Source organism: Ipomoea nil, unplaced genomic scaffold, assembly GCF_001879475.1.
Source record: "Ipomoea nil cultivar Tokyo-kokei standard unplaced genomic scaffold, Asagao_1.1 scaffold3069, whole genome shotgun sequence".
Taxonomy (NCBI): domain Eukaryota; kingdom Viridiplantae; phylum Streptophyta; class Magnoliopsida; order Solanales; family Convolvulaceae; genus Ipomoea; species Ipomoea nil.
In genome coordinates this window covers 9,958,340-9,973,248 of record NW_017619497.1, presented here as the reverse complement: position 1 = coordinate 9,973,248, position 14,909 = coordinate 9,958,340, and the positions used below count along the sequence as shown (strand labels likewise).

Sequence of the window (14,909 nt, the reverse complement as noted above, 5' to 3'; positions counted from 1 at the left end):
AAAGATAACAGTGCCTACCCGTGTCCAGCAAGCATGCCGGACACGGGTCCAACGCATAACGATTGCCTTTTGAAGACGTGTTTGGCTGATACAAGAAGGAGTGGAGCAAAGAAACTGTAATGTGTGTGGTTTATGATAGCTACATAATTTATATTGTATTATTGTTCACAAAAAAATTAGGTTATTCTTTGCATTACCATCATTTGGAATTTTGGATATCATATAATTTAGAGTTAATTCCAACAATGGTCATCCAACTATATTGATTTTTTAAAATTAGTTCCCGACTTTTAATTTAGACACTTTAGGTCTCTTGACTTTTAATTTATTTTCAATTGAAGTCCTTTTCGACAGAATACAGTTAATTGGACTTTAAATGAAGGGGTAAACTCGTCCTTTCACCTGCCTATGTATTATTCTTCGTATTTCTCCTTTCGATTGATGAGCCTCCTTCCTCCATCATCATATCATCCATTGGTTCAACCTCGTTCATGTGTAACAAGACGCTGCAATTCACATAATGAGAAATTGATATTGACAATAATTAAACTTGTGACATTTTAATATAAAAATTATATTTTGCACACTCGGTCATTAATCTCGTAGCAACATTTTGCAAATTCTTACAAGCAGTTTAGGTTTATAGGTTTGGGCATTACGCAATGGAAGGGTCATTATTACATCAAACATGCTATAAACCAAATGATGATAGTATGAAAGCTTGATTTTGTCAGCCACCCTCTGCGGACCCGTTTTCAGTTCAATTCGCAACATTTGCCGCAATGATGGGAATTTTTATAACTCATATTTGACTATCTTTTTACTATATTTACTTTATATTATTTACTTTGGCAAGTTGGTTGACTTCTACATTATTTATGGCTACTATGTTCCCATTCTTGGTAGTCTTCACATACTCCCAATATTGTATCATTATGTCAACATGGGCTTAACTCAGTGGTTCAATAGGTAATATTTGGGAGAAGAGATCAATGTTTGAACCTTGGCAACAGTAGTGTGAGGATTATGATCCCTTGTGCGTACCAGTATTTTGAGTAAGTCAACTATGAGCAACTAAAATTGATTTGTGGGTATCACTTATTCACTTGTCATCCAAAAAAAATGTTGATTTTTTTTTTTTTTTTAATGTGTGCTATCAACATGTATATATATTTGTAATTAATAGCCAACAATGAACCAACAAACTAAAACAACTTACAAATTTAACCTTCTTTGTGTGCCTCCTTCCCTAAAATGAAAAGAGTGGAGGTATATATCAATATAATCATATTAAACGATTGAATTGGGAAAACGTTGGAAATAAGTGATCTATTGTAAAACTGGCATTTTTTTTTTTTTGGTTTATAGGGTCATCTCAATTTTGATGGACTAATCCTAAACTCACAGGATTTGTCTCTAGATCCACTACAGAGATAAATCGCGAGTCACGCAATCAACTCTCTGGTTATACCCTAATTTTCATACGTACATAAAAGATCAAATCTACATCTTCCATCATTTTGGGTTGTCTTTTCTCATTCATATATTTCAATGGAATCCGAATTACCTCACATTGCTGCCTTTAGTTGTGTCATTTTGTTTTTATGACCTCATGGATGACACTAGAATAAAGGGGCACTGTATGTGTGTGTGTGCACACAAGAAATATAATACAAAGTTGCCCAATTTCAACAATGGGAGAGTTGAAGATTTTGCCTAAAAATTAAAAGAACGAATATTTTAATGTATGAGACTATAATATGCATGCATGGCCCTCCCAACACTCCGACAGGGATGATTGACGGACAGGAAATCACTCCGGTGACAAATGTTCCTCCGGTCCGTCCCATACGGTCGAACTAACTAACATTCATTGATTCATTCAAACCATAAAGAATATAATCAACGTAAGACTTAACTAACCACACCACAATAATGGTGGACTGTTTTCCCATTTTTCTTAATTAATTCTTACCAACCCAACTTCAGACAACATTTGACTCGTTTTGGCCATTTCCCATTTCCTCATCTTTCAACTCTTCGCTATAAATTCCCCCCTTCCACTCTCCTTTCTTCACCACCCTCAACTTCATATCCTCTTTCTTGATTTTCCGGCCGTTTCCGATCATCTCTCTTATCTGCAGAAGACATGGCAGCTGCTTCCCAAGCTTTTCTCTTGCTCGCTGCAGTTTTCACATCCATGGCGGCCGTTGCCATGTCCAGCCCCCGGCCTAACTTCGGTAACTGGCGGGGAAACTGGAAACCACCCGGCGGTGGCGGCGCCGCCTTTAACAAAACCAACTGCCCCTCCACCCACCCGAACACCACCCACACTTCCAACGAAATCACCGTCGGCGGCCCTGCTCACTGGCAGTTCGGAGTTAACTACATCGACTGGACCGTCAAGAACGGCCCTTTCTTCGTTAATGACACTCTCGGTTAGTACGCCACCTCGATCAACTCAAACCCTGATCAATTCTCACGAAAATTTTGAAATTTCCGACCACATGAAAGTGATCTTAAATCAAGTCGAAAGACTTTCGGACACCAGAAAAACCTTTGTCGCTATTTCCGACCACTTTTTACTTTCAACTTAATTTAAGATCATTTTCAGGTGGTCGGAAATTCCATATTTTCCCGTAGTGTCTTAAACGTGTTTTTTTGAGTTCGATCTTTAAGAATGTTTTTGTGTTGCAGTTTTCAAGTTCGATCCTCCGAATGCGACCACCCACGCACACAGCGTCGTCCTGCTGCCGAACCTGCGGGCGTGGATGAAGTGCGACGTGAGCAGAGGGAAGAAGCTCGCCGTCCCGACTCAAGGCGGCGGAGAAGGGTTCAAGTTCGTGTTGAAGAAATGGCAGCCCTACTTCTTCGCCTGCGGAGAGAAAGATGGCTTCCACTGCAACAATGGCACCATGAAGTTTGCTGTGATGCCTATGATGCGCCGTTTCCGTTAGGTCGACGGCGTCCGATGATCTGTTACTCTTAACTTAGATCATATCGTCGTCGGAGCAAAAAATACTAAATTTGGGTGCTTTAGCTTCTTTTTTGTTTGTGTTTAATGACATAGTGAGATGAAAAGGTTGTTGTAATAATATAATGAGAGATTTGTCTTCCACTGTACTGTGGAGAGGAATTCATTTGCATTTGAAATTAAAGGAAACTTTTGTTGATGTTTTGTACTAATTTAATTTCCACGTTTTTTAAGTTTGAAAGAACGTAAATCTTTGTGTGTTTCAACTAGCTTACAAACCTAAATATTATTAGTAAATTGGTATTGTTGGGGAATGATGAAGCCAAGGGTTTGATGTTTAATAATATTCTTTTAGTCGAACTCGTTGCACATTCTTTTAGTATACCACTCGTCAATGTAGTGTAGCAGAATGGAGTGATAATATATATCTTTGTGGTTCAAATTAAAGTTGAATTGGTTTTGGGTGGATTGGGGTGCGGGAACATCGCCCCACGATATGAGACACAGATAATGTTACAAATGTATAATTAGATTTGTCTATAAATATGATGTTTGTAATACTGTATGACTTCATTCCTTTTCATTTTCTATTATTGATCCCTTAATCTTATTTTTCTCAACATTTCTGGTATAGTTTGCAAACTATATATGGTCCTGTTTGCTAAAATTGTTAGCTTATCAGTCAATTTTGGCGTGTTTGACGACTATTAGTTGTTTGACTTGGTTAAACAACCAATTAATTAACTTTTTCTAACAACTTATTGCTCTAAAATACTAAAATTCAAAAAGTTACTCAAAGTAGTTTTTTCGATAAGTTTTTTGAAAAAATCATTTTGTATGTAATCAACTATCATATAATAGTTAATTTATCGAACATCTCTCTACAATCAACTAGTCAAATCTACTAACTCAATCAGCTAACAGCTATTTATCAAACAACCCTATATGTTGTTGTTGCAAACAAAAAAGAAAAAGAAAAAGAAATGCTAATTCTATTTTATTTATTAAGTTGGGCCTATGCGTTCGGGCATTTTGAATGGCAAATTATGCTGTGCATCCGTATGCACCATGCGTATGCACCATGCATGGTGCATACGGATGCAAAAATGACGTCGTTTTAATAAAACGCGCGTCTCTCCTTAAAAAAAAAAAAATCAGGTTCGATTCCCAGCAACAACATATGAACTAAAATTTCATAATCAATGAACTATAATTCCATAATTGATGAACTATAATTCCATAATCTAATCTATGAACTAAAAATTCCAGAATGAATGAACTAAAATTCCATAATCTATCAACTAAAATTTCAGAATCGATGAACTACAATTCCATAATCGATGAACTATAATTCCATAATCAATGAACTATAATTCCATAATCTATGAACTAAAATTCCAGAATGAATGAACAATATAATGTTGTTGCTGGGAATCGAACCTGAATTTTTTTTAAAGGGGAGACGCGCGTTTTTTAATAAAACGACGTCGCTTTGGCATCCGTATGCACCATGCATGGTGCAACGAATGTACAGCATAGGAGCGTTATGCCATGGAACTGTGTTCACCACGGTTCTAACGGTGTTAGTACACCGTTATCTTCTTTCTTTTTTTTTTCTTAATTAATTGCGTGACTTTTCTTCTTCATTTTCACATTTTGCGGTTTCACTTTAATTTGAGGTGAATAATGATTTCGGACATTCATAAATTATGAATTCATGCCTGCACATTCACTTTGGAACCATGCCTACACATTCACTTTGGAACCATGAGATTATGAATTTTCTGTTATAAGATTATGAATTTTCAGTTATGAGATTATGAATTTTCTGTTATGAGATTATGAATTTTCTGTTATGCGATTATGAATTTTATGAAAATTCATAATCTCATAACAGAAAATTCATAATTTGATCAACGCGCGCCGTTAACTCCATATCCGTGAATTTTTTAATTTTTTTTTTTGCCTAAAAACGACGTCGTTTGGCCTTGTGTTCACCATTCACGGTGAACACGTTTCCGGCAATTTATATCCTACACCACGGCGCGCGTTGCACTATGCGCCCAGATGCAAAACGACGTCGTTTTAATTTTTTTTTTTTTTTTGAAATTTCCCGCCCCAGTGAATGGCAGTAGTTTTTTCTTTAAAAAAAAAACCCGTTGTTCAAGAATGTACATAATGTTATACTAGAATACACATAATGTTATACATGAATGTACATAATTATATAACAAAATATACATACTCTTTTTAAAAGATAATACACATAATCTAACATAATACATAATAAACATAAACTTTTAACATAATACACATCAACTCTTAACATAATACACACAAATTTTCTGATTCGGATGTACATAATTGTATAAAAAGAATGTACATAATTGTATAAAAAATACACATAACTGTATGAACCAATACACATAACGTTGTGAACAAATACACATAACGTTGTGAACAAATACACATAATCTCAGCAACTTCCTACCGCGCCTCCCAACACTACCCCAAAACGACGTCGTTTTGGGAGGCGCGCGGCGCACAGTGCTATGTGCGCCGTGGTGTAGGATATAACGGTTGCACGTTTCCAGGGCATAATTTGCCCAGTCGTTATATTATAGACCGCGGTAAAAAACGACGCCGTTTCTTTAAGTAAAGAAACGGTCCGCCGTTGAGTTAACGGAGTCCGTTTGTTTGGTGTATTAAACACCAACTGACACTACAGTATATCCAAACCGACACTGCAGTTATATCAAAATGATACTATAGTTATAGTGAAATGAAACTGTAGTGTATATAAACTGAAACTGAATAACATTTCACATATTTGAGTGTATATTGTACAATGAAGCTATAATTATATCAAAATAATCATGTAGTTGTGTTTTAATGAAACTATAGTGTATATAAAATAAAATTAAATAACATTTTCACATATTTGAGTCTATAAATATCGAATGAAACTATAGTAATATCGAAATGAAACTGTAGTTGTGTTCAACTGAAACTGCAGTGTATACAAAATGACACTGAATAAAAGAGTTACTTTTTGCAAAAGGGTGCGAAACGGCGGAAATAAACACTGTTAATTTTCATTTAAAAAAAAAGACGCGCGGTGCATAATATAATTTGCCTAATTTGCCCACAGCATAACGATTGATTTTGAATACTATGATTGGGCTAGTTTGTCCTGGGCCTCCGTAACCCAAAAGGCCCAAAATCAGCGCGGGGAATTTGTGGAGGTGGAGAAGACGATCGAGCAAAAGAAGCAACGTGAGAAGTGAGAACTGAGAAGACTGTTGGGATGAGCGTTTTCGGAGGAGATAGCTGGGCAAGAGAGGCACAACACCGGAAGAGAAGAGTCGATGATTTGGTGATCGGAAGTATAGGCGCCGCCGCCTCGTCCTCCGCTTACAAGAAGCTCTCCTCCGGCAAATTCGCATGCCTTGTTTGCCCTCACAATCCCGTCCTTGACACCACCCTTGTGCTCTCGGTAAGCACACCAACTCTTTCCCTCTTTCCTTATTTCGCTTTTTAATTTGGATTCTGGATTTTTCTTGTCATAATTTTCAGGCAGAACTGATAATTCACGGTAGTAGCTGTTTTACAATTGCAATTATAGATCTATTTTGTTAACTGCTTCATTAATTAATGAGTAATGGAAATGTGAATCGGATTCACTTTGATCCAGTCGTTGAGAATGGATTTTATGTTGCATAGATGCATGCACAAGAAGAGAAATCATATTACTGCTGTAAAACTTGTAGTAATTAACTAATTATACTGCCATGGTGCTTCCTTCCAATCGAGTCCATGTTAGGTTAGTTTGCTGATCGTCTGTAACTTTGAATCGTAGGCTCATCTAAAAGGATCACGCCATCGAGCTGCAGAGTCGAGGCTTAAGGAAAAGGAACTAGCGAGGCAAGACGTGATAAGTAAGAGAATAGCATTGTCAGAGCATGTTACTGCTACTTGCAGCAATGTGAATTCCAGTTCTAACAAATTTAGACCAACAAGTAAACCGTTGATTGACAACACCCGGAAGGCTGTTTCTGAGACGCTTAAAGCTGAAAATTTTCAGCGAGATGCAATGTGTCAAGCGATTGAGCTACAAGGTGGTAGGAGCGAAGCGGTTAGTCTCTCAATTAGTGAGAGTGGCCCTTGTGTTCCAAAAGATGTAGCTCCAGAACATAAAGGCGTTGCATATGTAGCATATGATCGAGAACGCCATGAGAGAGAGCTTAAGTTCACTGCTGCTGGTTGGAAGCGTGATTGCCATGGTAGATGGTTCAAGGACGAAAGTGTGAGTATTTCCTTCAATCAGAACATAAATGCCACTGCCAAACCCTCTTCTGTGTCACTTCTACAACCAAAGCTTATGTTGAATGGCTTTATAAGGAACTTATGATATTCCAATCCATGTTTCAAACACACTAAGCACCCCAATATTTTGAATGAACACCGATCCACTCTATGCTAATTGCTTGCAGGTTGAGTTTGATTCCGATGAAGAAGATCCTAATGTGTGTCTTGCTTAACAAATGGAGGAAGACAATCTCAGATATGGCACCCATCACCCCTCAGAATACATGTAATTGATGACAGCCTAACGAGCAGCATTGACAGCACAAATAAGGGATAATGCTGAAGTTAATTCATTCCCCCTGCCATTCTTGATAGCTAGGAGTTTGCACAGCGATCTCAGAGTAAATAGCATCTGCATTCCCTATTTCCCTTCCATTTGTTGATAATATCAGTTACGGGGCCTCAAGTTCGACTACCATGAGTTGAAGGAGGGAGAAGAAAGGAAAGATGCAAATATGCAGTAGCCAGCTTGGGGTGTGATTTTCAGCTTGTGCCTTAGTAGTATCCCCAGCTAATGATTCAGCAAGACACTCTAAATTTAATCCTTGTTTTTAGTGTTGATTACCTTTGTTTTTATATATTTGGAATTGATAAAATTGAAGTTTGATTGTGTCTTATATTCATGTTGTGTAAAATTTTCAACAGTTATATACATTATTTAGATGATAAATGAAAAAAAAAATATATATTTAATTTATTTGTCTTTACATATTTGATACTCTGTGTTTGTTACAGTTCGCCTGCGCATTTCAATTTTCATCGTCACCTTCTGAAATGTCCCTCCTTAAACCCTTCTGCAGATCCCTCCATAGCTCAGTTACCAGGCCCATTTCCGTAAATTCACGTCCGTCACCTTCGCCGGACACTTCTCTGGTCGACAAAGCCATTGCCGTCATGAGAGGCCAATGCACAATCCCTTTGAGCTCGCTGGCTTCCCAGTTTACTCCTGAATCGGCGTCCCAATTACTCCTCAAGTCCCAATTCGACAAAACCCTATGCCTCCAATTCATCGCCTGGGCTCGCCGCCGCCGATTCTTCACAATCGAATGCAAGTGCGTCTCGCTTCACATTCTCACTCGTTATAAGGTCTTCAAGACCGCCCAATCCCTCGCCGGAGAAGTGGCTGCAACCACCGGCGACGACGGGGGCGGTTTTGTGTTTTCATGCCTCAAAGACTCTTACTTCGCCTGCAATTCCAGCTCCGCCGTCTTCGACTTGGTGGTAAAATCTTACTCTCAACTAAAAATGATCAATACAGCCATGAATATTATCCACTTGGTGAAATCGAATGGGTTTATGCCTAGTGTATTATCTTATAATTCAGTTCTCCTTGAAATAATCAAGGCACCATCAAATGGTCACATTGATTTAGCTCAGAAGGTTTATGAAGATATGATCAGCTCAGGGATTTCGCCTAATGTGTATACTTACAACATTTTGATTAGATGTTTTTGCAGAAATGGGATTATAGAGAAGGGTTTACAATTTTTTGATAAAATGGCTGAAAATGGATGCTTGCCGAATGTGGTTACCTATAATACCTTGATTGATTCTTACTGTAAAATGGGGAAGATTTCTGAGGCCTTTAAGTTGTTGAAAGATATGTCAGTCAGAAATTTGGAGCCAAGTCTGATTACTTACAACATGATTATTAATGGGTTGTGTAAAGCGGGGAGGATGAAAGAGACTAGTGAAGTTCTTGATGAGCTGAGACAGAAGGGCTTAACGCCTGATGAGATAACGTTTAACACACTAATTAATGGTTATTGCAGAGAGGGTAATTTCCACCAAGCCCTTGTTTTGCACTCTGATATGTTGAGACATGGATTGTCTCCATGTGTCGTCACTTATACTTCTTTGATAAATAGCATGTGTAAGGCTAGAAATATGCAGCGGGCAATGGAGCTTTTTGATCAGATGTGTGGTAGGGGGTTATATCCAAATGAGAGAACTTACACAACTTTGATTTGTGGTTTCTCCCAGCAGGGTTGTATGGTTGAAGCTTATGAACTCTTGAACAAAATGACTGCAAGTGGCTTTTCCCCTGGCATTATCACTTATAATGCACTGATCAATGGGCATTGTGTTCTGGGCAGGACTGAAGATGCTTTGAAAGTAATTGAGGACATGTCTCAGAGAGGTATAGTACCAGATGTTGTAAGCTATAGTACTATAATGTCTGGGTTTTGCCGAAATCGTGATTTGGACAAAGCATTTGAGATGAAGGATGAGATGGTTAAGAAAGGAGTTTTTCCTGATAATGTTACTTATTCAACATTAATCCATGGTCTTTGTGAGCAACAGAAAGTAAGTGAAGCTTGTGAAGTTTTTAGAGAGATGCAGAAGATAGGTTTGCAGGCTGATAAACATACATACACTACAATCATTAATGCATACTGCTCAGAAGGAAATATCAGTGGTGCTCTCTGTTTACATGATGAAATGATTAGTGAAGGGTTCTTTCCTGATGTTGTTACCTATAGGGTCCTAATCAATGGTCTGCAAAAACAAGCACACAGTAGAGAAGCTAAACAGCTTCTGTTCAAGCTGTTCTACGAGGAATCTGTTCCTAATGACATCACATATCAAATGCTGATTGACAGTTGCAGTAATCTTGAATTTAGAAGTGCAGTAGACCTTATCAAGAGTTTCTGCATGAAGGGTCTGTTGAATGAAGCAGATAAAGTTCACGAGCGGATGCTGCAGCAAAACCAAAAGCCTAGCGAAGCAGTATACAATGTTCTTGTACATGGCCATTCCCGGGGTGGGAATGTGCAGAAAGCCCTGAATCTTTACAGGGAAATGATGGATCGTGGGCTCGCTCCTCATGCAATATCTGTTATTGCACTGATGAAAGAACTTTTTAGAGAAGGTAAGGACAGAGAGTTGAATCAAGTTGTTCAAAACACATTGAGTAGCTGCAGGCTCACCGATGCTGAGGTGGCAAAAGTTCTTGTTGAGGTTAACTGCAAAGAAGGGAATATGGATGCAGTATTCAATGTTCTTATTGAAATGGCCAAGGATGGCCTTCTTCCAAATAGTGGTTAAACTGCCAATGTTAATGCTCCATCAGGTACTCTCTGTGAGTTTGGAAGGAGAGGATTTTCTCATGTTCTGCTTAATAACTGTTTTATCTAATGTTAAGAGATATAAATCTACTTAATAGGATACAAAAAAGAAGAGCATATATAACCACATTTGTTCATAGAATGCTGCTGAACAAAATTGCAGCACAAGTTGATCACTTGATCAATAATCTGCTGCATATAATCAGTTAACATACTTTTAAAAGGAAACCAAAATTCCATAAACCTAGATTGGTCAGTACACTCCTGAGTCCTGAAATAGCTAAGATATGTAAGAACAGTTTCTGTGATGAGTTAAAAGTATGGTCTCATCTGGAAGATAGTCGCTGGTACAAATCATCAGCCAATGCTTGCCTTGAGCTTTCACCATAGTAATGGAAAGACTTCTCGTTATCTAATATCCTGGGTATTGATCCAGTCTCGTTGGGCTCCTTCCAAAGCTCCGGCTCCGGCTCCCTTGCAATCTGACACAGGTTGTGCAAGACGCAGCACGCAACAATTGTTTGAGGGGCGTGGCTTAGATCGACATTCAAGTCCTGAAGAATCTTCCATCTTCCCTTCAACAAAACAATGGCTTCTTCAGCTGACTTTCTTGCCTTGGCCACTGCTTCATCGAATGCATTCTGGGCAGGACCTCCAGTCCTGTTCCAAGAAAATGGAGTGAGCAGGAAAGACAGCAATGGGAAACCCCAGTCCCCAACTAGGTAAGGTCTCACATGTTGTCCCCTGATATTGATCGCCTTGTCCCAGACAATGTCGCCGGAGATCAACCTGTTATACAGCAAACTATCCCTGAAATGAGTGGCGTCATCAAACCCACCGGGGGCTTTCACACAGACATCCCAGAAGACTTTCTTGTGATCGGCCACAACCTGGAGGAGAATTGAAGGGAATCCGAATTTGCAGTAGTACATGGAGGAGTTGATTGTGTCCGAGGGAAGATGATGGAGGCGCACTGGGGTTCCATCAATGGCGCCGCAAATGTTTGGGAGTGAGGTGAGCTCTTGAAATCCCTGAGTGGTTTCCACGAGCCGGCGACGGCTCACCGGGATCTTGATGAATTCCGGGTAAAGCTTAGTGGCCAGGAGGCGAGTAACCATGTTGGTAATTTTGGAAATTAGGTAGGGTTCGAGACCGTAGCGGGAAGCTAGGGCTTTGGCTGATAAGCCATGGGAGAGGCGTGAGAGGACCATAGCTACGGCGTAATCGGAAGGGAGTGAGAGTTGAGACTGGGTGATGTAGGGTTTGAGCTTATCGACAACAGTGGTGAAGACGGGGTAAGAGAGGCCGTAAAGGGATCGCCACTGGGCGTCCCGGAGAGGTACTTCCATGGCCCATATGTGTTCGGTTGAGAGAGCGCGGAAGGCGGAGATAGAGAACTCGGCGGCGGAAGGAGATGAGGGGTTGTTGGAAGAAGTTTTACGTTTTTTCTTGGGAGAGTGGGAGGCGACGTAGGAGAGGACGGAGGCAATGGTGAAGAAGAGAAGAGGAGCGGCGGTGGTGGAGGTTAGGAGAGAGGTGGGCGACGTGGCGGAGGCGGCGAAGGAGGCGGAGTCGGAGAGCACCGAGGTGGCGGGATCGAGGTGGTTTTGCAGGTTCAGCAGATTCGATAGCATAAGCAAAAATGACTGATCCATTCTTTTCTCTCTCTCTCTTTCTCTCTCTATATCTATAGAACCCTCCCTCTTCCGGCTTCTTCTTCTTCTTCTTCCTCCTCTCTGTCCTCGCCGACCACGGTTGCCGCTGGCGGCGATGGAGTCGAGAATAAAAAGGGAGACAAACAATAGAACGACGCCGTATCCAGGTCTTAGTTTCACAACAAGCACGATAAGATACGGAGTAATTTATTGCGTTGGTCAACCCACCCTCTGTGAATAAAACGGCGCCGTATCCTGCCTTACGTTTGACGTTTCGTCTCGTCGCCGCACTAAATTGCCCTAAACGGATCGGGGCGGGCAAAACATCCCGCCTTCTTCCATCTCCAAAAACCCCCACGACTTTCAGAATTGGGATTTCGGAACATAAAAAATAAAAAAAAAAACCGTTAAATTTAAATTAGCGAACGCGGAAGATCAAGAGAAAGGTCGAAGTGAAGAGCACCTGCACGAAATTCCAATTCTCTCTTCTCGGAGAAAATCCAGTTCGATTCGCAGCCATGACTGAGGTATGATGATCCTAAGTTCTCTTTCTTGAGTTTCTTCACAGGATCGTGCTTATTATCAATTCCAAACTGTTTATCTCGTATGAAGAGAAGAATCTAGACTTACTGTGATTTTCCTTTGAATAACATGCCTAACTTGCAGCTGTTTTGGTTTCCCAGTACTGGGTTAGTCAGGGTAACAAGTGGTGCGATTTCTGCAAAATCTACATCTCCAACAATCCTTCTAGCATCAGAAACCATGAGCTCGGTCAACGTCACAAAGATAATGTTGCAAAGCGGCTTAGTGCCATGAGACAAGAGAAAACTGCAAAGGAGAAAGAACACAAGGAAGCAACTCGTGCTCTTGAACAAATTGAAGCAGTAAGTTATCATTCTTTCGCTTTACTGCTATATTTAGATCTCATTTTACCTCACAAATGCCACATACTTCTTGTTAAACAATGTTAAATCGCCCACCATGTATATTCAAATCATGGTTAATAGTTATTATCCTTCATTCAATTGATTTTTTTAGTTGTTTGTATTTGGATGCTTTTGAAAAGCTACCTTGATGATGATGGCAGATAAATGGGGGAGACGGAATAATCTCTTGGATTGATTATGCTGGCCTCCATTTTCCTTAAATGTACTTATGCTTGACCTCAGTTTATGAATTAATAAATTATCGAGTTTAGAAGATTAAGTATGAGCTATATGCACGGATTAAGTACTTGCATTCGTGATAATAAGTGTCTGTACAAAATTTATTGCCAGAAAGCACAACGCAGTTATCAGAAGGATGTAGCTCGAGTGCGAGAAGGTGCCAAAGATTCTACAATTTCTGAAGGTGGGGAAAGTATTTGCTTTAAGAAATGTTACCTTTTATAGTGCTTTGTTTGGCTGCTTAAGGTTAAATTGTTTTCGCGATTACAGATTGGGAATATGACAACTCTTCGGGCTACTATTACAATCAGAATAACGGGTGTTACTATGATCCAAAATCTGGCTTCTACTATACTGATGCTCTAGGTAGTAGTTGTTTTCTGTGATTATTACTTCCCAAAAAAAGTTCCTTCTTGCTTGCCCTTTTGTAATTACTTTGAATGCAATAGGTCGGTGGGTGACACAAGAAGAGGCGCTAGCAGCAACTCGAGCTCCGTCAGAATCTGTTTCAAAGAAACCGATTTTAAAGAGCCCTGTTCCAGAAACAAAGTCTGAATCTTCGGGGGATAAAACTCATCAAAGTGGTCCTCCACCAGGGCGTGTTGTCTCGACTCCTTTGGATCCTACCAGATCTGTGAAAGGTGCTCCTTCTTCACTAACTGTTAACAACAGCAAAAGGAAAAGGGAAACCGCAAAGCCAAAAGCTGTGTCAGAAGCAGAATCGGCTGCATTGAAAGCGAGAGAAGCTGCTAGGAAGCGAGTTGAAAAGAGAGAAAAATCATTGCTTGGTCTTTATAAGCATTAATTTTTTAAAAAATTTCTTCATGGAACTCCTTGTTTCTACACAATGCAATTCCGGTGCATTTCCTTCAAAGTTGAATCGATTCGACTGTAAACAACTCAACATTGTTATGTTTGATAGTTTTTTATGTAAGGCTTTTGTTGTTATCTTCTTTCTTTTAATGTTCATACTGCATATCATACTTCATTTCCGGATATTTGTTTCCTACGGCAGTTTCTTGACAACATGATTCATACTAGAAGTTATATACATGTGGTTGGTTTTACCATTTGTGATTGTACCATAATGGCTTATATCACGACATCGCGTCGACATGAATCTAATCTGAGTTAATACCATCTGAGGTCTTCCGAGTATAGTGGTTTTGTCACGATTAGTTCTAAACTTTCAAATTGACCATCTGTAGTCCTTTGACTTTCAAATTTAACCATTCGTGGTCTAAGTTAATCACTCATGATCTTTCAACTATTAAATTTTAACCAACCATGGTCCTTTCAAGAGGACCACGAACTGGTTAAATTTCAAAACTTGAAGGACCATGGGTTGTTAACTTGGACCACGAATATTTGAAAGTCGAAGGACCACGGATGGTCAATTTGAAAGTTTAGGACTAAACATGGCAAAACCATTATACTCGGATGACCTCAGATGGTATTACCTCATCTAATCTGAATTAGTCTCACAAGAATCAACCTTTGCCAACATGACTTGAATTCCATCTAGATTAGTCTCATAAGTATCAAACCTTTCCAAACATGACCTAAATCCAATCTGAATTAGTCTCACAAGAATCAATCTTTGCCCACTTGACCTGAATCCAATTTGGATTAGTCTCGCAAGTAAGAATCAATCTTTGCCAACGTGACTTAAATCCAA

The 14,909-nt window shown here is 39.5% G+C and overlaps 5 protein-coding genes across 5 annotated transcripts; 4 read left to right on the top strand and 1 right to left on the bottom strand.

The window, feature by feature from the left end:
- Positions 1 to 2,057: 2,057 nt before the first annotated feature.
- On the top strand, positions 2,058 to 3,186 carry LOC109164666. The gene is made up of 2 exons (XM_019313195.1): positions 2,058 to 2,438; positions 2,698 to 3,186. Exons 1-2 carry the CDS (start codon positions 2,150 to 2,152, stop codon positions 2,955 to 2,957), a joined length of 549 nt encoding a protein of 182 aa, XP_019168740.1. The 5' UTR covers positions 2,058 to 2,149; the 3' UTR covers positions 2,958 to 3,186.
- Positions 3,187 to 6,202: 3,016 nt separating this feature from the next.
- Positions 6,203 to 8,035, top strand: LOC109165275 (sodium channel modifier 1-like). Its single transcript, XM_019313960.1, has 3 exons — positions 6,203 to 6,470; positions 6,834 to 7,280; positions 7,468 to 8,035. Exons 1-3 carry the CDS (start codon positions 6,282 to 6,284, stop codon positions 7,513 to 7,515), a joined length of 684 nt encoding a protein of 227 aa, XP_019169505.1. The 5' UTR covers positions 6,203 to 6,281; the 3' UTR covers positions 7,516 to 8,035.
- A 15-nt stretch (positions 8,036 to 8,050) lies between these two features.
- On the top strand, positions 8,051 to 10,428 carry LOC109165269 (pentatricopeptide repeat-containing protein At5g39710). The gene has a single exon (XM_019313953.1). The coding sequence runs from the start codon at positions 8,117 to 8,119 to the stop codon at positions 10,388 to 10,390; it is 2,274 nt and encodes a 757-aa protein (XP_019169498.1). The 5' UTR covers positions 8,051 to 8,116; the 3' UTR covers positions 10,391 to 10,428.
- A 79-nt stretch (positions 10,429 to 10,507) lies between these two features.
- LOC109165271 (putative nuclease HARBI1) lies at positions 10,508 to 12,207 on the bottom strand. Its single transcript, XM_019313954.1, has one exon. The coding sequence runs from the start codon at positions 12,063 to 12,065 to the stop codon at positions 10,737 to 10,739; it is 1,329 nt and encodes a 442-aa protein (XP_019169499.1). The 5' UTR covers positions 12,066 to 12,207; the 3' UTR covers positions 10,508 to 10,736.
- A 181-nt stretch (positions 12,208 to 12,388) lies between these two features.
- On the top strand, positions 12,389 to 14,219 carry LOC109165274 (zinc finger protein ZOP1). The gene is made up of 5 exons (XM_019313959.1): positions 12,389 to 12,592; positions 12,749 to 12,949; positions 13,343 to 13,415; positions 13,502 to 13,597; positions 13,681 to 14,219. Exons 1-5 carry the CDS (start codon positions 12,584 to 12,586, stop codon positions 14,034 to 14,036), a joined length of 735 nt encoding a protein of 244 aa, XP_019169504.1. The 5' UTR covers positions 12,389 to 12,583; the 3' UTR covers positions 14,037 to 14,219.
- Positions 14,220 to 14,909: the final 690 nt, after the last annotated feature.